This window comes from Mastigoproctus giganteus, chromosome 9 (assembly GCF_048544385.1).
Source record: "Mastigoproctus giganteus isolate SK-2022 chromosome 9, ASM4854438v1, whole genome shotgun sequence".
Classification (NCBI taxonomy): Eukaryota; Metazoa; Arthropoda; class Arachnida; order Uropygi; family Thelyphonidae; genus Mastigoproctus; species Mastigoproctus giganteus.
In genome coordinates, this window is record NC_143583.1 from 44,030,007 (window position 1) to 44,054,676 (window position 24,670).

Consider the following 24,670-nt stretch of genomic DNA (forward strand, 5'->3'; position numbering starts at 1 on the left):
ACCATGCAAGGGAGCATGGCTTGAGAGCCAAGGTGGCCAGCAGCAAGCTGCAGTTAGTCTTCAGTGATATTGGTGTTCCCATTTGTGATATCACTCATGGGACCAGGTCCCGTCCAGTTTAGTCAAGTCAGTTCTTGTCCTTTATTAAGTAGGTTCAGTTATTCCTGGTTGTCATGTATAGGGTTCAGTTGTGCTCCATTGCAGCGAGCACTCGTCTTCTTGCGAAGAGCTCTTGGGCGTAGCAGGAGAAAGCCAGGTACTCTTGTTTTGTATCCAGTATGTTGTGCTCCCGTCCTCTAGGACAATACAGGATCTTTGTTATTAGGATGTTGCGGAGGTCGTCATAAAGCTGGCAATCATACATTAGATGTTGCTAGCTTTCCAGACCGCCGCAAACACAGGTAGGGTTCTCTCTTCAATTCCCAAAAGGAAAAGTTTGGCATTGATGGCGCCATGTCCGGTGAGAAGGTATGCCGCATGGAGTCCAGGTGAGAACCACGTTAGGATCTTAGGGTAGACCCTGCCGACGTCAGGTATAAACTTTCTGGTTATCCCCCCTGTATGGGAGTTTGTCCATATCTCTTGCCACACCTGCAGCAGGTGAGCGTAGAGCCTCTTCTTTTCAGCGGTGCGGTTATTTGCTGAGTCAGTTGTATGTCAGAGACAAATCCTTGAGGTGCCCTTCGCCCACAATCTCCAGGTCAAGGGGGAGAACTCCGGTCAGGACCTGTAAAGTGTGGGTGCTCACCGTGCTGCAGGCACGAGAAGTAAATAGTAGAATCGATCTTTGGGTTGAGTCGATGATACGTCGGTTGACTGCGGTAGTAGCCTTGTGATACCATACGCCAGAGGCATATGTGATGATAGGTATGAATATGGCTTTGTAGAAGATATGTAGCGTACGCCGGCCAAGGCCCCAGTCTCTTCGACCCACCCTAGCAACGAGGGCAGTATATTTCCTAATCTTGGTTCGGATGTTTTTTAGGTGGTCTTTGAAGGATAGGTTGTGGTCTAGGATGACCCCTAGATACTTGAGTTGTTTGGAGAATTTTATTGTCGTCTGGTTTATCTTAATTTGAGGAGGCCGTCGTAGGTCCAAGTTCCCTTTCAGCAAGGCTGAGTTGGTTTTTTTCTGGTGATTTCTCAGGTGATTCTGTTTTGCCCAGTTCTGCAGTAGCTCCAAGGCCAGGTTTGTATATTCTTCCAGTTTTGCCCTTGAGTTCGCCGAGACGGAGAGAATGAGGTCATCGGCAAATGCTTGAGCATCCCCTTCTCCAAGGTCCGAGACGAGGAAGCTGTCCAAGACGACGTTCCATAGGAATGGTCCCAGGACCGAACCCTGCGGGAAGCCTGGTGGATGCTTCTAGAGAGAGTCTGATAGGGCGCATTCACTACTATGAATCTGTTGTATAGGTAGTTCTGTAAGGTCTGATAGAGGTTGCTGGGAAGATTTGCCGCTCTAAGTCTGGCCAGGATTCTCGGCTACCAAAGTGTGTCGAACGCCCCGGCGAAGTACGCAGAGATCACCAAGAAGTATTTTCTGCTGCAGTTCTACACTTTCCCCAGGAGGTGCTGGTGGTCATCTATGGCAGAATGACCCTGTCGAAAGCCGAACTAGCGTTGTTAGTCCTGCAGTATTGTAGTGATGTTGGAGACGAGCATGTAATAGGCGCTCGAAGAGCTTGCTGACCACGGAGAACAAGGCTATAGGCCTGTAAGAGTCTGGGAGGATAGGCGACTCGGAAGGATTTTTTAGGATAAGTTTGACATTGGCAACCTTCCAAGATGTTGGAAAGGCTCCTGCCTGGAGGCATTTGTTGTAAAGATTTAGCATCAGGTCAGGGGCATATTCCACTGTCTTTTTTAACAATTTCTGGTTCTAGCAGGTCTGGCCCTGGGCATTTATTTCCTCTGATAGTTGATGCTGCTGCAGTTAGCTCCTCCCTGGTGAAAGGCATTTCCATTACTTGGTTATTGTAGGTCGCATTATCTTGACACATTTTCTTCTGATCGTCAGTCTCCGGTTCAGCCGGTGGTTGAAAGACCACGTCAAGAATATTGTTTATGGTGCTTTCCCTGTTTGTAGTCATGGCACCTTGTGGAGTTCTAGTAGTAGCGACAACCTCCCCCCGAGGGAGCTTGTTTGTGGTGATTTTGTAGAACCACCCCCCCCAGGGATTGTTATTGCCAGTAGTTGTGACCAATCTCTGCAAAGTCTCCTGTTTGCTGACGTTTCTGCGCGGTGTAGACATTTAATGAACAACAGAGAAAGAGAGGAAAGATGCACTTGTCGAGGGTTCAAAGACTGGTGTCATTGAAGTCTTTAATGAATGAAAGAACGCCAGGATAACATCGGCCGAAAATGTATTGTGACGTAGCCAGGTGCTCCACATTGCGATAACGAAAGAGTTAACTTCAATATTTAGTGAGGGCAGATCTCAAAGTATCAGCCTGTGCTGCCATGCGAAGAATTCTACAAAGGAAGTGGAAAATCTTAATGGAAGCCATTGACTGTGGACATCGGCAAAAATACGGTTGAGTAGGTGCCAGGAATGCAAAAGATGAGTGCAGAAGGATTAGAGGCAAGTGTGATTGTATGAGTTACAATTTACGCCTTTCATCACTGTTGGAAGAGTTGTAGAGTTTTAAGCGCCTTTGAATTGTCTTTCAATTGGCTTCGTGGGTAGTACAGGTGATTCAATCATTGTCCTTTCCCCTATGGGGTGGAAAAGACCTGAATTCTAATCCTGTCAATGACACGAGGAATTTCTGAAGACCTTTTTTCACAACGTAGCTGAGTTAGTCGTTCTCAGGCGAGGGTAGCAAATTTTTTCCTTCCCGGACACTCGTTTTTTTTTTTTTTTTTTTTTTTTTTTTGGTCTAATGAATATCAAATCGACGACAGAACACACGCAATTTATGGACCTATTATTTATTGACCAATATGGCCTAAATTGCTGATGTGCCTAAAACCCTACAACAATGTATCATATCTACAAATATGGACAAAAAACCAGAATTTCCGGGAGGTAAAAACCATGCTACTCTCGACTGAGACCAACTAACTCAAATATGTTGCGAAAATGGCCCATAAAATTTCCCCACGTAATGGAATGGATTAAACTCAGGTCTTTCCCACTCAATGTGGAGAGAATGGCGATTCTACCAAATGCGCTTCTCACGATGGATCCAATATTTAAGCCTTGGGCGATGAACTCCTAGTTTAACTCATTTATTTCTGCACGACCATACGTTACCTTCAATATCTTGAACAGTGTGATAAATCGCAGGGATGTTTATATTTTGTTTTAAGATACGTTTGGCGTTAATTGACGTTCTGTCGGTTTTGTGAGCTGCAGCCCGAAATCGACATAACGCAAACTATCTGGAAAACACGATCTTACAACTCACTACAGATAGTAGACTCGTTACCTATATTGTCGTTGATATCCGGGCCCCTTCCATTGCTGTTTTCAGAAGCAACTGCTAGCGCTATATAAGCGTCCTCTTCAGAGATGTTCATTCTCCTCTGTGGTTTTGGCCTCCTGACTGTTGTGTCGCAAGTTCATTTTAGAAGGCCCAGATGGATTGCAACAACAGGCACCGATAAAAGAATGATCCATCTCCAGGTTTCAAGATTTAATTTGACTTATTCGTCCTGTAATGCCTCTTGATGCTTTTATACTTGCATTACTGGTTTTGGAAGGTTGTTTGACTATGTTTGAGAATATAGTGGATGCTCGCTTTATGGTCCAACAAAGTTCATTTTGTCTTCATCGTTTGGATTGTTTAAATGGTTAATGGAAACTTCGCTATTGTACCCTTCAATGGACCGAAATATACGGATAGAGATATTTGCAAGTATCATCCTGGACGTCAGATAGAGTTGGAGGGGTGTTGAATTAGACAATTTTTCATCAGGATGGGAATTCTCTACATATTCACCAGAGAGTAATTGCATCTTAAAGAGAATTCTCATGATTTGATAAATAAATCGTTTTATATTCTATTAAATACAGCTGTTTGGATAAAATTCATTCTTTATTTTGGAAATAAACTGCTCTCTACATGCTCTTATTGTTTTGGAAAGGATTACGAAGTTCTCTTTTCTTGTACTAGCGAAACTCGGATAAATTAATTTTATTTTAGCGAGGAACTTGAATCCTATAATTTGAAACGGACTCCTGTTTCGTCACCCACGTACTTAGTGAAGGCGTAGTTAGTTAAGAAAGCACGTGTAAAAATACGTTGAGACTTTTAGCGGGACTCGTCTTACGATGTACATAAAATTTATAACGTCGCGTTGCTCTTAGAAATTTAATCTGTAATAAGCGTGGATTTGTTCAGCTATGGCAGAAAGATGAAACTCTAATCCAAGTAGACACGCTAACAATGTGGGAGGTGAAAATCGTTTGTTTAGCAACGCTTTGTAGAGGCATCGTACCACCTAGTGATTAAAAGGAATAATCCTTATACTAATATTCGTGCAGGGAGTGCTCATATGAATAAATACCTTGCTGTATTTGTTCCAGTATTAAATATCCATTGTAATTACTGTTCCTGTGTTGAAAACTGAAGAGGGTAGCCTTTGTAACGATAAACAAGAAATAATGAAGTCGCTGTAAGCATTGTTCTCTGCAATGTGAATTTTCTCTTTATACAAAGCACTTTAGAAAGTTGATGACACGTTGATTAATTTTTATGATTCCATTGTTTTCTTCTACAACTTTCGGTGTCATCTGGTGCGATATAAATGAGATTAATACCTGTACATCTGACAAAATACTATTAGCTTCCGTTTTATAAATCTCCATTCTAATGAGTCACTAGTGAATTTCCTATAAAAACAAATTAGAAGGTTATGATAAAAACTAATGATTTCTGATAGGGAAGGTTAATCGCAGCAGTTTTCTCTCAGTAGCAGTCTCGTCTCATTTGCCTGTTTACGATTTGACTTTTTGCACAAAGTTCTTTGAATAGGGCAGATACCATTTTGTAATCATTCCACTCACACACTCTCTCTCTCTCTCTCTGCTACATCGAGTCTGATACCAATCCGCTCCCAAGGTAAAACACCCTAGAGGCGGCTGCGTCCTTTCGTGAACATGAATTATCGGCCACGATCTCACAAGTAACAACTTCCTACTGGATCCTTTTTATGTCTTCTAAAATTTCGACCATCCAATCTCTGCATTTTTAGTGCTTTGACTCAGAATTAAGATAAGCAATTTGGTGTGTGTGTGTCTCATTCACTACAGCAAAAAAAAAAGAAATACATCCACCTGTGGTGCAGGTTTTGAGAGGGAAAAAATTTAAAAAAAAATGAAAAAGAAGGAAGAATAAAAAAGAGAGGCGAGGAAAGGGGAAAAAAATAGAATAATGATATGCCTGAAAAGGTCAATAGGTTGATCTTCGAATGGTGAGGTTATGTTGCTACGGCATTAGTTGTAAACATATCTTTCCTTCTGGCAAAGACAGCAGCTGCAAAAACCTGGAGTGCAGAGAAGTGATGTGGGGTCAGAACAAGTTGGTCAACTTGATTTATGCTGAAGGATGGGACTTCATTTCGCAGCTCATTCCTAATATCTTCATAGCAGGCACATTCGTGGAGAAGATGTTGCCAGTTTTCTTTTGCTCCACAGAAACAGAGGTCATTGTTTAACAGGCCTAGCTGGTGGAGTTTTTCGTTAAGGGATCCATGCCCAGTAATAAGATACGATGTTTCCAGACTAATTGTAAACCATGAGCTAACGTTCTTCGACATCACAAAGGAGACATCAGGTAGGAAATTTCTGGTTACAGTGCCAACAGTTGAATTGTCCCACCCTGTTTGCCAGACATTTATTAGCGCTTTAAAGCATCGAGCTTTTTCCCTTTTATTGTCATCATTCAGAGATAGGTCTATATCCATGATGGAGGTAGGTATTTTTTTGAGTCTGAAGCATAATACTCTAAATATTACATAAAGGTCTAATGGCAGAGTCCCAGCAATAACCTGGATTGCCGCAGGGGACATCGTTCTGCAGATACGATGTGTTGCTAGTAGCATTGCCCTCTGGATTGAGTTGAGTTTTTGCTTCATTTTGACGGTTACCGTTCTGTGGAACTAAGCTCCGGCTGCGATTGAGACTATGGGAAGGAATACCACTTTATAGTAGAGTAGCAGGGTCCGCTTGAACAGGCCCCACTCATTTCTTGAAATTCTAATGATGGAGGCTGTAAACTTCCTGGTATTTTCAAGAAGGTGTTGTAGGTGAGGTAGGAATGATAGCCTGTGGTCTATGATCATACCCAAGACCCTAGCCTGCACAACCAGGGGGAGCTGGATACCATTAATTTTTACCTGGGGGGGCCTTTCTTATGTCAAGTTTGGTTTTGAAAATCATCATCTTTGTTTTGGTTGGATTATTCTGAAGTTTGTTGGTTGCCACCCAGGAGGTGAGGCTATCAAGGACTTTCTGCGCTCTCATTTCAAGGACAGATCTTGAATGACCTGAGATAATGACAGTCAAATCATCGGCAAATGCAATGACTTTAGTATGTTCAAATGATTTGTGTAGCCAGTTTTGAAGCACCATATTCCAGACCAGGGGTCCCAGAACCGACCCCTGTGGATAGCCACGGTAAATAGGCCTATAGATCTGTTGGTATTTAGATTTTATGATGATCGATCGCTCTGAAAAGTATCTTTGAATTAGCCAATAGAGATTTTGAGGGCATTCTGCCGATCTGAGGCGTTCCAGGGCGCTTTCCCACCATGCATTGCCGAAGGCCCCCTCAAAATCAATGAACAGGTCATTTTGTACTTGTAATTGGACATCTACAGATGCAGGACCAGGTCTGAGAGGGCCTTCTCACAAGACCTAACTGGGATAAATCCATATTGTGCAGGCGAGATCAGATTCCGAGAAAGAAACACAATTGCAAAGCGCAGAGCTATTAACCGTTCTAGGATTTTTTCCAAGTTGGCCAGAAGTACTATGGGTCTGAAGGATCTCGGTTCTGTAATTGGTTTATTGGGTTTGGCGATGAGATGGAGTAGTGTAATCTTCCAGATTTGTGGGAAACAAGAGTAAGAGAGAGACATTTGTTGTATAACAGTAGCAGGAGCTCACGTTTAGTTTTATGCAATGTAATGATGAACGCATATTCCACCATGTCTAGTCCTGGGCTTTTTTGATGTTAATCTTTTTAAGAAATACTTCAAGTTCCTGTTTTGTGAATGGGTCAGTTTGCACTGCCGTTTGGTATTTTTCATTATCTCTTCTGATTGTACTGTGTTCCGGAAGGTCTTCCAGGGGGTTATCATCAGGAAAGAGTTTGTTGAGAATGGCGTTGATTGAGTCAGTCCGGTTAGAGGTTTCCTGCTGACCAGATTTGATGGTTCTAAAGATGTCAGTTGCGAGAGTCTTGTCACGTGCTAACTTGTAAAGTAATCCTATGGATTCGTCTTACCTGATTCACCCAACCACGAGAAAGATACCTCAACAACAAAAGTACCCATGCCAGTTGAGACAACACTTTGAGAAATGACGTTCTCTAGGATCTGTCAGACTCAACGCCATCAAATCGGAAAGTCGTGTACCTTGATTCTTCACTCCAGTTTTCCAACTTTACAGGGATGAATTAATGGATTGTATATCCAGCAAGCTGACTCTGCACTTTGCATTACTGCGATGTTTAGTTTTGTTCTGTAGCTCTTCCTCAAAAATGCGATTTAACATCCTACATATCGTCCTTTTATTAATATTAATTCCTGTGGTCCTCTGAATTTCCCTCGTGGGTAGCACAGTTCGTAGAATCGCCATCCTCCCCACACCGGGTGTAAAAGGCCCGAGTTCGAGTCCCGTCGACGACTAGAGGAATTTTTATGGGCTTTTTTCAAGACATGGCTGAGTTAGTCGGTCTCAGGCGAAGATAGTATGTACGCCCGGAAACTCGAGTTTTTCTTCCAGCAAACAAGAAATCGACCACAGAAAACACACAATTTATAAACAGCATATACGGACCAGTATGGCCTTAGTCGCTAATGCTCTTAAAAACTAATAACAACAACAATCCTCTGAATTCTTATTTGACAATAATCGATGAGGATGGATAGAATCTGCGTACCATTCTTCTGAGCGTCCTCCGGGCCCTTTCCGTCATTTTCTACATTACAACCGAATGTTTCCCGGATGCGGAAGTACCCGTTTCCTTCTGATGATTACATCAGCCTCCGTTGATTTAGGTTTTTGGAGTTTTGCTGCACTGAACAAATCGATTCCTAATGGGGCATCCTAAGATGATAACCAATTGAGTGTCAATAAACTCAACGCCTCGACCTATAGTTCCTTTTATACCTATTTCTGGCACTTGGATGGCGGATGTGATTTATTTTTCCGAAATCCCAGTGGTGTCCGTATTTTTCTGCAATATAGTGTAGTATCTATCCAGAAATTCTGACCTCTCGTTGTACTTTTGAAAATCTGTGGTACTGTGGGTTATCTGTGATTTGACCATACTCATGAAAAACATTTAACAACAAAAAAGCTAAAGCCACTGATCCCGAAGGTAATCTCTGTAAGAACCAAATAATTTTCCTAAAGATGAAAGGCAAATAAAAATGGAGGTACTGCAGACTTAATTAAATTACCCATGAACTTGATCATCTAAAGATTTTTTGTTTTGGAGTATCTATTTTTTGTCTGTCCCCATAACAGAAATAAAAGTGTGTTTTTAATCAGTATATTCCTCACGTGTCGACTTTATGAGATTCTTATTTTATCAATACACGAACCACTTCAAATAATTTTATACTTGTAGTTCAATGTCCATGTTTTGCTGGTTTTTCCTTTTCACTTCTGCCACATGAAAGATAAATGCGACACAGAGAAAAGCTTTAAAGGAAGAGAGACTAAAAAGACATGTCGGAAATGATCTCTTAACAGTCTTTAAGTATGATGAATATTTCAGAGATAGACAAAAATCGATGCAACGCTTTAATTAAGGCATCATTATGTTCTGTGCTCTTTAAGTGGTTATTAAAAGGGTTGTTTAGATCCCTTTCATCATGCACGTTCGCTGTAAATTTCAATGCGCTGCCAGTTAACCAGACCGTGTTTATAAGCCTAAGGTAACGATAACGCGCGGTAGGATGTTATTATTCGACTCTACACCTGCTGATCAAGATGTCTAAAATATGGCTGAAATTGAGTGTATCAGTGATCTGTCATCTGAACGTTTTAATGATTTTATTATGGGTGAATGAAATGCGTTGCAAAAAATTTATTGTAGAACACAAGAATGCTCCTTCAGATAATGGGTTTCAGTGTCTGATATCTAGCCTACTAAATATCGCCAAAGACTAGAGCTATCAAGGGCGTTATAGGGTTTTAGGACCATCAGCGACTAAGGCCATATTGCTCCATATATGCTGTCTGCAAATTGCGTGTGTTCTGAGGTCGATTTCCTGTTTGCTGGACAAAAAACCCGAGTTTTTAGGATAAAAAACCGTGCTGCCCTCGCCTGAGACCGACTAACTGAGCCACGTTGTGAAAAAGCCCCATAAAATTCCTCACGTCATCAACGGGACTCAGACTCAGGTCTTTTCCAACCGGTGTGGAGTGGGGTGGGAGAACAACGATTCTACCAACTGTGCTACCCACGAGGGCCAATATTAATACATAGCTGAGAATTCCAGCAGTAAACGATATAACCATCCTGTATATCTAGTCCTGCCAAAAATAGTGAGAGGATATTTGAGTAACTATCATGTTGCATGCATTTTCTATTGATAACCAAGTGTACTCCACTTAACATAGCCTCATTATGGGATGGAGTTATTATTTTTTACAGAACGTTGTCGGTACTAATGTAGTTCGGGAAGAACGCTACTTGGTTCTTTTCCATTAAGTTATTACTATATTAATATCACTCATATACCACGTGAAATTAATAATATAGTTTATTAGGATGTTTGTCTAAATTACCATACATTAAGGAGACGTTTCAGGCATCTTACCGTTCATAAGTCTAAGTCCATGCTGTTGATTTCTATTTTCTGTTCCCCAAATAGCATGGCCTGATGATGGGTATCGGTAAAATACCTGAAACGTCACCTTAATGTATAGTAATTTAAGAAAACAGCCTAATAAACTATATTATCAATTTCACGTGGTATATGAGTGGAATTAATATACTGCATAACTTGTTTATTAGAACCCTATTATCTCACTACACATTTAAGATATTTTTCAACGTGTTATACAACCTTTCACGTGATAAGAAGTCTATTTTTTTCAATTAATTTTAGCTAAGTTTCGAATAATATAATTCTGCATCCTATCACTGTCAATGTGTTGACCAGTTTTTCTCCAATTAATTTATATTTATGTTCCCTTGATTTTATATCCAATTTCAATGCGGAACTTCCATTGTCGCTTTCACTTCTCTCTTTTAGAACTACTCAATAAAATTCTCCCTAAGGTGCATAGTTCCAAGCTCTGGAACTGTGCACCTTAGGGAGCACCCATATCTTCGTAGTCTCTCCATATATGGAGAGACAACGCTCCAGATGAGTCGACCATTTTTAAACGCTTTCAAGAAATTTAATGTCTTTATTTAAATGCAGCCTCCAAACCTGAACTCATCTATTATATCGCACAATATTTCAAATGCGTTCTCACAACTCACTTGTATAATGAATAATAACTTCCTTCTCCCTCTATTCCAGTGATACGGTAAATCACCAATAAGCACCCTGCGCTTTCCTGGTCACCTTCTTAAACTGCATGGCAGATTTCAAATTTCATTGTACATAACTCCCAAGTCTGTCAAGTCGTCTCTGGCTTCCTAGTGTATAAATTATTCTCCAGTTTTTATTTCTAAAATGTAATTAACATTTCTCCGATTATCTTTGAATCCTGTTAAAATTATTCCGAAGGATCCTAGGTTGACTTGTATCCTTATAAACCCTACTAACCTTCATACCATCTTAAAATTTCAACGTTGTGCACTTCCCCGTTGATATCATTGAAAATTCAGAAATAATTTGAAATATACGAACTCAGAACCGAACCTTTAAGGACCCACTCTTTCTCTTGTCCTTCGAACACTTTCAATCCATCTCGGGGTATTCCTTGTAGAAACTGGAGCGTATTAGGACTACGGACAAGATCGTGAGGTGGACTGAAGGATGGCTGGAAGAGGTTTATTAACCTCATATATGGCAATGTGTCAGGTTAGGTCAAATGTCAAATGCTTTGCTGAAGTGTGAGGTCAGATGTAAAACTTATTTCTTGAATACAAATCCGTTACAACCATTTCTGGTTTATCAGGTTCTTCAAGTAAGACTTTTCCTTTAAAAACTATGTTGTTGTCAATTCAGGATATAATAACTCTTAAGGTGATCTTGTAATGCAATCATGACGATTGAATCCATAACATCCTCACCAATGAGACCGAACTGACTGGCCTATTGTGACCAACGTAAACCTTATCTCCCATTTTGTGAATTGGTGAGATACGAAGCCGACTTTTCCAATACCCAAGGGGATGGGAGAACTGTTCTTACCGGAAAAATGATCTTATGATAAAGCCTAATGCTTTGACACATTCCTTTGCAGCCTCTTACAATATGACGGCGTGAAAGCTATCTGTATCCGAGGCCTTATCCACTTTGAAGATAAGTAGTTTTATTTAAAAGCTCACCTTTGTAATATCAGTATCACTTATACTAGAGAAGTCAGGTACACCAGCATATCTTCCATTCCAAAAGGAGCTATCTACTGACAATTCCTTTCAGACTGAATTTGTAGCGAAGATCGATACAAAATATCTATTCAGCTCACTAGCCACATCAGTTGAATTACTTCTGATATACTCTTTCCATTTCTGAAAAGTCCTATCTGATTTACTTTCTTTTATCTTCATGTTAGGTACGAATAAAACAAATTCCAAATCCTTGTCTCCACTCTTAACGTTCATCTCTATTGATTTTTTCTCATACTCAGATTTCACCTGCCTAATACTATCTGTTGTATTTTTACAAATGATCTTATAATTATTATACAAATCGAGTCTTCTGTCTCTCGTTAACGTCCCATTCTCCCTTGCTTTCTTCCAACTTCAATCCTCCTTGCGAGTTACTTCCTAAATAAAATCGGCACATTTGTGGCCTCGATGATTAAATCCTTGAAAGTTCTTCATAATACAATTGTGCAATTTACTTCATGTGTATTTATTCCTTCCCAACTGATAGAGTCTAAGCCGTTTCTTAGTCCACAATAATCCCCATTCTCGGATTAAATCCTTGCTTTTACCTTTGACTAACGATATCTCACTCAGCTAACAGTCTCTAGAGTTTAAGGTATTCAGTATCAAACGGCACCAGGGGTTTCTCCCATCTCCGCGTTGCTTTAATTGTAGGTGTACCAGTTCGCTGGGAAGGCCAGAGATTTAAAAGTGTATGGATATTGTATGAGTGTAGTGTTGTGTATCATTTAGCCTCTAGAGTTACCAAAAAAACCAAACTATTATATTTAGGCCACCCGAAGATAATTGTCTGTTAATAGCGTGTGTTCTCTGGTCGATTTGTCAGTTTGCTGGACGAAAAACCACAGTTTCTGGGGGGGGGGAGAACCTTGCTATCTACGCCTGAGACCGACTAACTCAGCCACCGAGTGAAAAACACCCATTAAAATTCCTCGGGTCATCGAAGGGATTTGAACCCAGACCTTTACCACCGGGTGTGGGGAGGACGGTGACGATATCACTGTGCTACGCGCGCAGACAGTACGATGGAGTCACAAAGGAACTGGATGCAAAATATAATTTTGATATCATATACTTGGATTTCAGCAAAGTTTTTGGCACCATTGCACACATAAAAGACTATTACAAATTGGAGCAGTCTTGCATTAAGGGAAAGTTGCTTCTATAGATAAATGGATGGTTGAGTGGGAGAAGACAGACAGTGGTAATCAATGGACGCTGCTCTTCGTGGACTATTGTTTTTAGTGGATATCACAGGGTTCGGCATGTTGTTTTCTATACTTATCAGTGATATTGATGAAGGTATATCAGACTTAATGTCCAAGTTTGCAGATGATACAAAGGTTGGCAGGGTTGTTAATGATAGTAATGGCAGTGTGCTACTGCCATTACTATCATTAAAAGTTAGGGAGATGGGTTGAGACGTGTCAACTAAAGTTTAACATTGACAAATGCAAAGTACTGCATATGGGTAGCAGTAATTCCAGAGTAACGTACTAACTGTATAGTACTGCACTCAGGGTAGTAGAAAAGAAAGACCTGGGGGTATTTGTGTAGCCAGATATGAAATTCTCTGTGCAGTGCAGACAGGCTGCCAGAACAGCTCACGGAGTTTTGTCAATGATATGCAGGAATTTTTCTAGTAGGGATAAGGAAGTGATCATTCCTATGTATAAGGCAATGGTCAGGCCACTCCTTGAGTAGTGTATATAGATCTGGAGGCCTCATTTTAGGAAGGATGTAGAGCTGCTGGAACGAGTACAGAGAAGAGCAACGAGATTGGTGAGGGCAACAAAGGAGTGCTCTTACCAAGAAACGCTCCATTTCTGCAAATTGCAGCGTCTGAAAACTAGGCACCTGTGAGGTGATTTGATTGAGGTGGTTAAGGCTTTGAATGGATTGAGTAACCTCGGTGCTGATAGGATTCTTCCTCTTGCTCAGATTATCACTGGAGGTGTAAGATACAATATCTTACAAATCAAAGGAAGAGAAACATATAATTTTTATTATAACAATGACGGGGTTGCCGTACCCCAAACTTGAAGATTAATTCTAAGCGAAGCTTCTGGCACAGTAATATACATTACAAATCACAAATATTGTTTAAGATAGTGGGTCTCACGCTAATGGAATTAAATTAAGTGGAGGCTATATTTAATGAAAGAACAAATATATCTTGAAAATAAACATTAGAAAGAGATATAGGATCAGCGGCCACTACCTGAAAGAGCAAGCGAAGATAGCGAGACGGAACTGTGGGGGGTCAATTGATGGAGTGGCAAGGGACGGATTGCTCGAGACACTACAATAGGGGTACCAGTGGGGAGCGGTTCTTGTTTACTGTAAACATAACAGGGGTGGTCATTTTATAATAAGGCGAGACGAATCAAGTAAATGGACGCAGATGTTTTCTGGATGGTTCTGGAAAGATTCTGAGCTTTCGGATGTACAAAGAAGGTTCGAGAAATTTCTGGAAACCGGAAGTCCTCTCTACACCGGAAGGAGCTCGACCTTCCTGTCATGGGTCGAGGCAATGTGACGTGCAATAGACAAATGAGAATGGAGATGATGATGGGGAGATAGAAATGATTGGTTGAGAAAAGGAGTGACGGTACGTTATTTCGAGGAAGAAAAAGGGAAAAGCGCGCGAGAAAGGGGGTGATGAAAGTTTTTTTTTCGGAGAGGTAGGCTCGGCAAACAGTCCCCAGAAGTGATCCACCAGTAGAACCAGTTATGGTGAGTTGACTAAGTTGTGATAATTTAAGTAAAGTATAGATAGGTTACAGTAAAGGGAACTTTCTCGAGATGGAACATAGAAGTCCGAAAGCGTCCACCGAAAGATATATTTAAAAGGAGGACGGCGAGAGATAATGCTTACGGAAGAACACTGGAGCGCCCTGCAGGCTGAAGAGAGAAATAATGTAAAGGGGAGCGACTCCTACTGAATGATCTGGCACATCGAAGAAAGATATGACACCAGGAATGATCGGCGAAGCGAATAGTATCCCTGGCAGATGTTAGCAGTTCCGAAGCTGAAGAAGAGCGATCTCAGACTGATGGTGGACCCCGATGCAGAGCAGAAAGTCAAAGACCAATCCTAGTATTGGCTGAGGAATTCAGCTCACCAGAAGTGCTTAACGGCATATGTACCATTAGGTAATACAAATGACTGTAGCTAAAGATAGATAATGGTTAAGGGGGATTCTTTTGTGATACACATAGTTAATTCAATACTTATTCTATAGAGAAGCGCAGAAATGTCATACGGATTGATTAATAAAGGGGTAGTTGATAGTTACGTTTCATCTGCCTAACTTTAATGAATGTAGAATAACAACTTTTTGGAAGGGTTAATCAATAGAGCTGACAGAGTTATGTTAACATGTATAACGTCCCAGAAGTAGAGGAGTGGCGCTGCTAACCGCAGATAGCCGAGGTTTTCCTTGAAAATCCAAAGGTGAGACAGAACCATTAAAATTTAAATGGTAAGGCTGTAAAATTAATGTTAAGGTGAGACTGTTAGCTTAAGAAGAAGAGAATTGTATTAGCGAAGGTTTAAAGGAAAGATATGTGTAATAACTGTAGAAATAAATGTGATTGTTTTAATGAACTTTAATTGAAAAAAATATATATATAAACGCAAGAGAGTGTTACTGGCCCATTGGCAAGAAGTAGATGATGTATAGGAAGGCCTAATGACCAGGATCGTAATCCATGCCATGTTCTAATATCAAAGTGAATAATGTGTAATGATTTACTAGAGTCCCTTTTTTTGGTAAATATGTATAATAAACTAATTGTATATATTGTAGATGAACTGTGTTTGTCATACTAATACCCAGCCTGAACAAACAAAGAGGGGCACATAACCACTGCTGTTCCCTGGAGCCAGTCTCTTCTGTGAGATAAAAGTCAGATGCAAAGTGGGGTACAGTAAGAATAATAATAATAATAAATGAGAAAGGCGATTTTTAAGATAAGGGAGCTTAATAATAAATAAAATAGAATTATAGAGACAAAAAAAATAATAAACACCACTTCACCCCCACAGAGGAGACGTAAATGCGAATCGAGGAAGGACGGTTGCCGAACAAATGTGCGGTTGCTGGAACAAACTTCCATCTGTCGCGGTGGAAGTTGATAGCTTAAATGAATTCAAGGAAGAACTAGAAAAACGTTTTGAGGGAATGGATAGGTGAAATAGGAAGTGCTGTTTTTTTTTTTTTGGCTGATATTGCATAGGCTTGCTTCCTTGCATTATTTGCCACTACTAATGCTATTGGTAATGTTTGTTATTCGTTTCCCCTGACACATTCCTTAATACAGCTCTGTGGCTACTAAACCATTTTGTTCTTTGCCTAACCTGCCGTTTAATTGTTTCTTCAAATTGTGGCATACGGTGTCCATTTATGCTCCTGATATAAATTTAGTTTTAGATAGTTATACTTAACTTTATAACTCCTCTGCTCAAGCCTGATGTGATATCATCTTCGTGATATGATGAACAGGTATTTCTAATTTTTAAATATTCCTGTTCACTTTTTAATCCCTCCATTACATTGTATGCATTGCGCTTTAGCCTTCATGAACCAGGCAAACGCCCCGTTACCCTAAAGGCATAAGGTGGCAATGCGTCAACCTTGAACAAATCACAAAGCATCGCATTACCAAAATCCCTAGGGAAATGTTCCCTCTATTCAATCTTTTGTGTTAAGTACACCTGTCTCAACCATTTAAGTTTTCTTGTGTTCTCACAGTCATCACTGTGGAACGCGAATTTAAAGCTGCAAGCGTAATGGTGCCAGAGGGAAAAAAAACTACTAGGAATTAAAGACTAACTCCTAAAAAAGTCAGCATTGTTTACTGCTTCCAAGTGATTTTAATACCCGAAATCAGGCATGTCACAAAAACAGAATAACTTGCAACAATCTGTCTGCCTAGCCTGCCGCGACGGGAAGGAACCATCCATTACGATGTCATGTATGCAAATTTACCTTTTGTGCCAACGCGGTTAAAACAGACATCACACATCTGTTCAAACAACGTCGGAGAAGGTCGCATGTGACAAATGCCTTGGGAATGTCTCTGAAATATCTGAACTTCGTCTCTCCCAGACTGAAACTAGCCCTAGCGACCAGACAATCCCTGATCCAAGTCAATACCCTCAGTCAAATACTGGTTTGCCTGAACCTTCACTCATGACCGTCGCATGTGATGAAGCAGTGGCAACGCAACGTCACCTGACGGCACTGCTAATCACGTTATATGCAGCACTAATCAACCCAATTTTCCATCAGATCATAATAATGATAAAAAGTGTGCCTCGAACGTTAACGTATTCTCCACCTCAAGCCAGTCACTAGTCACAACAGATACTTTCCAAGACGAAGGTAATTCTCCAAGAATTAATGCCGAAATTACAGTGTCGACGCCTCCTCTACAACCAGACAGTGCAGATTTCGTGATCCACCTAACTTATGAATTGAGGTCCCAAATTGAGGATCTCAAGGATGTGGTCTACTCACTGAGGAACCAAAATAAGCATATCACTCATATGCTCTCGGACCTCTATTCTTTGGCGAGCCAAAATGGCAAGCTGACATCTCAGGCACTAATAATACCCAAAAGGACAAAAACTACTCATCCAGTAAAGCTTCCTAGCCTTATAAAGCCTGGCTCCCACACCCAAATCCAATCAAGACAATCACTAGGGAGTTCTGCAGACACTCCGACTGAGCATGTTAGCAGGGACCGATCATGCACTCATCAGAAAGACATACTCATACATCCAGCGGCTGGTGAGCAACCACAGCTTCACGCTATTGAAGAAGTATCCCAGCGAGAGAACCGACCAGGAAATAACAAAGACTCCCTGCAAGCCCAAGAACTAAACAATAATTTAAATAACGCCCATCATGTTCTGCCCACCTCATATGCTGGTGTGCTTACCAACAGCTCTTCTAGTCATACCTACGTCCCATCTGGAGATATACAAAATTCCCTCATTCCAGCAACCAACTCCGCCCGATATTCCTCAGGATGCCGCCGAGCTACCAATATTGATCATCCCCCTCCCCATCATGCTATTATCACAAATCAGACCTCTTTATCCCGCCAAGTAACAGCCTCCAAATCTCGTCTGACACTGGCCGAGAAATATAATATCTCCGTTGTTCCCACCAGAGCCAAGATCTTCGCCTCCAGTTTTGGACCTAGAACCTCTCCTGAATCTATTAGGAGAATGTTTATTAAGGAGGATAACCTGTCAGTTCAGGTTAAATGGCTAAAAAGTCTACAAACATCCTATGCCTCCTTCCTTATAATGTGTTCACCCACTGTCTACCAAAAGGTTGTAGATCTTTCCTCCTGGCCCCAAGGAATATATATCAGACCATTTTCTGAGGAAAACAAACCCCATCAACAATCTCAACTAATCCACCCTCCTCGATAGCAGTCAAGGCCTCAAGGAGACAAGTATAAATGCTCCACGCTCCAGGTACTGTCTCAAAATGTGCGCAGCCCGTGAAGGACAACATTGCAATGTATCGAATTGTATTATTATCATTATTATTATTTCAATAAAGATTTCTTCTTTTGCGCAGTCAACCGATGAATGGTTTAATGAAACTTGTGCAAGCCCGAAAAACCTTTCTAAAAAGCAACGTATAATTTTTTGAAAATATTTATCATAAACCTCGTGAAATATCACTAGGAGTCAGTTTTTATATGTAGATGGACGGTCATGGTAAATACTGTAAATACAAGAGGAGCTTTACGAATTTGGAAAGCGCCTAGAAACTAGTATCGTACAAAATATTACTACAGACATTTTCAGTATGATAATGCAGCACTGTTATAAAGATATTAAAGTTGATAAATCCATATTAAACATGTTTTCTTATTTAACATGGACCTATGTTTCATGCTTACAATAGGAAAAAGATTCCTATTGTAAAAATATTTCAACAAAGAGTTCTAAATGACACCAATATTAGTTTTCTAATTTGTGCCTCAATAAAAAGTTACTGCTATATTCATGCTCATGATGTTTTTCTCTATAGGACATTCGGTTAGCTACGCAAGCTATGACAGCTCTTCAAGGATGTGTCCTTTTCTCATCAGACAGAGGAGGTATACGCATTGAATATGCCAAGAACAAAATGGGAGAAGTAAGACCAATTTTTTTTTGTTGTTGTTAAGAATAAACCATATTAGAAACAGAAATTAAACTAAAGTGTCTTCATCCAGTAAAACTTGTACCATGAACACAACCATTACCAGAAAATTGTAATTCATGTATTATCATCTACTAAATAATTCCCATAAGTTTCAATACAAAGCATTTCTATATGTACTTTTTGAACAGAGTACAGTAGATGATCGAAATGAGAATAATTTTAGTTTCTTGTCTTTTAGTCACTCGTACTCCCACCCATTTTTCATCGAGACGGTTCTCTTGCATCGCTTAAAGCTAAACCCACCAAATATATTCGAGGTTCAATCCACCTCCCTTATTGGATTTTCATAGATTTTCTCACAATATTCCAAACCCATCATTATTAATTAATTCTGCTTGAAAAGATCAAAAGAATGCTTAATAACCATGACATCAGAAGGTCCTGTGTATTGTTCGTTGTCGTGATCAACAAGCAGCTACTGAATTTTTAGCCATTAATATAGCAAAAAATTCTCTGGTTCCTTCAGTTATAAGGTTCATGTACTGAATGTCCCATTTTATGTTTCCCGCATTTTTTTCAGTGGTGCTCAGAACTAAAAATAGGTGGAGGTAGAGCAGAAAGGGTGACTGAATTCACTATTATTGTATATTCCTCTTACCACGAACGTACGGATGAACACGTCCATTCTGATAAATGATAGTCGCATTGTCATCTTATAAATGGTAGTGTCTTTCGGACTAGGAAGGAACTGCTGCAGGGTATATACCTTAAAAATTACCACTGTGTTGTTATCCCTATTCTTCTACACCTCGTGCGTTTTCGATTTCGTCCGTAAGGGAGAAATTTTTAAGGATTTTTTTCCCTCGTAGAAAGTCGAACACGAGCGAAGACTGCATATTTTTTCTCCTGGACTGGAAAATTTTGTTTTCTTATCAAGTAAACAAGAAAACTGTCCAAAGAATTCCTGAAATTTACAGGCTGAATATACTCATGGCCTTAGTTTCCAGAGAACACGCAATTTACAGACACAATAAGGGTTTATATTACGGGTGACCCTAATATAATAATAATTGTAGTTGTACAGCAGGGGCTGCACATGATGGATCCATCGCCTTGTGGCTGCTTTCACAATCTACCTCTGCCCTCTGTACAAAAGAATACAATAACTAAGATTCATGTGACCGCAATATTTTCTTCTAATCTGCTGCAGTTCAATCGTGTCATCACAATTCGATTTCCTTTCCGATTTTTGGCTAGAACAAATAGTTTTACGAATTAAGGGACAGTTGACGAATTCCAGAAGTTGTAGTTCCCTACGTATTGTTCAAGGAGATGTGGATTCATTCTCTACGTTTCCTCTTCCTTTCTGCCATAATTACTAATTCAGAAAGTGCGCTCTGCTGTAATTTTTTATAGTTCTTTCTGTTCAAGTACTGACAGCAGCACCTATAGTTTCGAGTTATTAAATTTTAAAATTGGAAAAGGACTTTATAAACAACCAGCACAAATCAAAATAGAAAAAAAGTGTTATATTAGGGCTACCTGAGAACAGCTTTATCCACCTCGTGTGTTACGTTCATAAATTGCGTGTTTTCTGGTTCGGTTTGCCTATTTTTCTGGAAGAAAAACCCGATTTCTCGGGAGATAAAACTTGGCTGTCCTCGCCTGAGACCAACTAACTCAGCAACGAAGTGAAAAAGCCCGTCAAACTTCCTCGCTCATTGACGGGATTCGAACCCAGATTTTTTTTTTTTATCGGTGTAGACGAATACAATTACGAGGACATATAAAAAATAAATAAATAAAAAATAGAACCAAATATTCGTTATTCATAAAAAACAAAAAATAGTTAGTCATTGTACGCATGCGTTACATTTCAGGCGCATTAGCAAGTAGTAATAATTCATGGTTTATAAAAAAAACAGCAAAAAAAACAACTATTTTTTAGCACGAACGCCAAGAAAATTCGTTTCTGCGCATCATTGCCCATTCATTCCTCCAACCAGCGCATGGCAACGAAAATAACATCCAGTACTTCTGCTACAATATATGATACATGGATAACCTATGTGGTATGTATGAGAAAAAAATAAATAAATAATTATTTCCTAAGATATCTGTTGGTCCGAGTTTGATAAAATTTGGGATGACTCGACAATCTTCCTAAAAGGTCAAAATGTAAAATTATTTAAATCCATTCATCTGTTGATGGTGAGTCTAGTTATTAGATTCTGACGGACGGAGAAACAAAGAAATAATAACTGTTGGATTTCTACTGGGCTGATTTTAATAAGATTTGGGATGGCTCGCCAAATCTTTTTAAAAGGCCCAAATATAAAATTTCTTGAAAATCTGTTGATGGTGAGTCGAGTTTTTACATGCGAACGGACATGGTGAAGACAATAGTGCAATTTGCATATCTAATAAGGAGAATGGAGGTAAATCAAGTCGAACTGACAAGATGGTAGGATGTGATTCGCAGTATTCAAATCAGACTGAAACCTGCTAATAAAACGCAAGCCATCTCTTGTACAGCTGTGGGTGGCTATTCTTGTTTCACCTCCACGTCCCTAACTGAGAGGTATCATAAAAGGCGTGCGAGTGCTGCGCTGGGATTTCACAGCGGCACAATTTGCTTCAGAGTTTTCTGAATCTGCAGGAGGGTTTGCATCCAGGAATACCATCTGGAGAAGGCTTCATGAGCAGGGTGTTTATCGATGACCACCAGATGTCTCTGGTTCTTTAATCCATATACACAAAAGAGCCCATTTGAATTGGGGCCAAGAACAAGCTAACTGGTCCGAAGAACGAGAGTGTCACTTTTAACCCAATGCCTTACGAACGTTTTGCTGTAATCTACGAGTAACAAAAGGTTAATAAACTCGTAATAAAAAGATTTTTAATTTATTTTGCATTTGTTCCTTAGCCCAAGAACTAAGGAAAACCCACAAAAACATGAGCGCTAGAACACATATTTTCTCCTAAGGAGTTCCCATTATCAGAATAGTTTCCAGCCTGGTGATCTTCTCACTGAAATCATTATTGTGGAATGAATATCCTTTATTTTACTTTAAACTCTCGCCATCTTAGTTTTTAAATGGATATACAAAGGTTAATTAATATAGGAATAAATATATCTCAAGTTGTTTGTTTGTTATTTGGTTTTAGGAGCATTAGCAACTAAGGCCATATTGCTTCGGGGATATGCGGTGGTCATTCCTTGACCTTTCTGCATTCTCCGTATTTGGTGGTCACAGGGTCGAACCCCGGTCTAATCTAGAAGCGTGTGTTACGCACTGCTGCTCCTGCCCACCTGGCTACGGAGACGCCATATCTCAAGTGGCTGGCATTAAACTTTCCCCGATTTTGACTGATTTTCGCCAGAATTACAAGGCATTTATGTCTATTTATGATAGCCAAAACTTTATAAGGTACAGGAAAATGTAGAAGTGAAAGGAGAAGTAAAAAATTTGTGTAAATAAAGTGAATAGGTGGGTTGAAGTATCAGGCCGGATATGTATGTTCATGGCATCAGTAGGCCACCATGTTTAAAATGACGTAGCTTAAGCAGAATTTTTAAAAATGGGCGTAATTTGGGGTTATACGCATCGCAGTCAAGGGGTAATATGCCGTGTGCGGCATATTATAATTGAAATGAAATATTATAATTTAATTATAATTTAAGTACACTTACTTATTCCTTTGTTAGTACCTATATTTTGTTATTATAGACTAGATGCCTCGAACATATGTTAAGAAGAATTTACGAGGAAAAACTTGGACTGAAGTGGACCTACAAAATGCTGTTAACGAAGTCAAGAAAAAAAAACGACATCTGTTCGACCAATTGAACAAACCTATGGAGTTCCTGTTCGTACTTTAGTGAGGAGAATAAAAGATGGGAACTTCCACAAGATGCGACTGGGACGCAAGACTTATTTAGTAGAGGAAAATGAAAAGGAACTGGTCGACTACATTCAGAGGTTGGAAAAAAATGGTTTTGCATTAACCCAACATGACATTAGACACCTCGCGTATATTTGTCATCAAGAATAACATTCCGCATCGTTTTAGTGTTGAAAAAGAAGCTGGATATGATTGGTTTCAATTATTCATGAAGAGATATAGGGAACTAGAAATTCGGAAAACACAAGGTGTTTCCATAGCTAGGGTTAAAGAAATGTGCCGGGAAGAATGTGACGCTTATTTCAACATCCTGCAGAGTGTTTGTGTGGAAAACGATTTAGTTGATAAACCGAGACGAATTAGCAATATGGATGAATTGGGATTACAATTGAACAATAACCCAGGCAAAGTAGTTGCCAGTAAGGGAGCAAAGTCAGTTAGCCGCGTGGCAAGTGCTGAAAAAGGAGAAACTATTTCAGTGATATCCTGCATGAATGGAGAAAGAAATTTTTTACCACCATACTGCATTTTTAAAGGAAAAAACAAGAAAAAGGAGTTTGAGTCTGCCACCAGGTAGTCAAGTAGTTATGAATCAAAAGTCAGCTTATGTGACAACAGAAATTTTCAAGAAATGGCTACAGGATCATTTCATCCCACGAAAGGAACCAGGCAAGCATTTACTTATTTTAGATGGACATATTTCACACTGCTCAGATGTTGAACTGTTGGATTTTGTTGCCCAAAATGACACCATACTCTTATGTCTCCCGAGTCATACTAGTCATTGGCTGCAGCTTTTGGATCGATCATTTTTCAAGCCATTGAAAACGTATTGGGAGCAAGCCTGTCGGACATGGGTGCATAATCATCCAGGTCGAAAAATCACCAGACTTCAATTTCCAGAGCTACTAAACACAGCTTGGTGTAAAGCAGCAACAGTCAACAATGGAATATCTGAATCAAGCTTGTGGAATTATTCCTTGGAATCAAAAAATAATTCCAGACCATGCATTCATGTTGGATGAAACTGTCACAGTCCAAGAAGAACCTGGAAACAACAATAACCTGGAAAGACCTGAGCTTACTGCTGCTGGGAAAAGCCTTGTTAATAACACTCCTGCTGGCCCCCAGATTGTTTGAAAACATTGCGCCAATACCTGTTGTTGCGGGACCCAGTGGTTTGGTGAACAAACGCAAGTCGCACGCACAAGTTCTTACATCACCTGAAACTATTGCACAAATGCGTGGTAACAAAGAAACAAAGGCAAGAAAATCTGCTGAAATTCAACATCGCAAAAACCAAAGGAAAAGGGAAGGGTGAACTCTTCAAAAAGGAAGAAAAAGAAAGCTGCCCACAAGCCACCTAGTTCATCAGAGAGTGAAAATGATTCTCCTTCCTGTGATGATAATGAATCGGAATTGGATGACTCAGATTCATTTTGTGCAAAATGCCGTAGGTCTTACACTGATGAAAATGGACTGAAATGTGACTAGATCCATTGTGTGCAGTGTCTGCATTGGATTCATGAGATATGCACGCCATCTGATCGTTTTTGTGAATATTGTGCAGAGGACAATTCATAAAAATTACTTACATTTACTATTTTTACTTACCATTACTCATTACTTATTACGTACCTTTACAATTAGGCATAGTTAGTTGTTAGTTACCCTTTTAAGAACAATGTCAACTGGTATGGCAATAGCCATAAACATTTTTACGTGTGGCCATATCACCCTACTATTGGGGGAATATGGTATTTCGACACCTTTTGATTTAATAATATTTTGCGATTACATTTGCTTTGTATTTGGCGAAACTACTATCTGGT

The 24,670-nt window shown here is 39.8% G+C and overlaps 1 protein-coding gene across 4 annotated transcripts in view; it reads left to right on the forward strand.

Moving 5' to 3' along the window:
* LOC150080186 (protein couch potato-like) overlaps positions 1-24,670 on the forward strand; it is a 204,246-nt gene that overhangs the window by 176,049 nt on the left and 3,527 nt on the right. For 2 of the 4 annotated variants that reach the window (XM_090381800.1, XM_090381798.1), the window contains exons 10-11: positions 18,816-18,923; positions 20,881-21,004. In XM_090381800.1, the coding sequence (XP_090237926.1) occupies positions 18,816-18,923; positions 20,881-20,985 (213 nt within the window). In that variant the 3' untranslated portion in view covers positions 20,986-21,004. The remainder of the gene's footprint in view (positions 1-18,815; positions 18,924-20,880; positions 21,005-24,670) is intronic. The other 2 variants (XM_090381801.1, XM_090381802.1) reach the window with 1 other exon arrangement.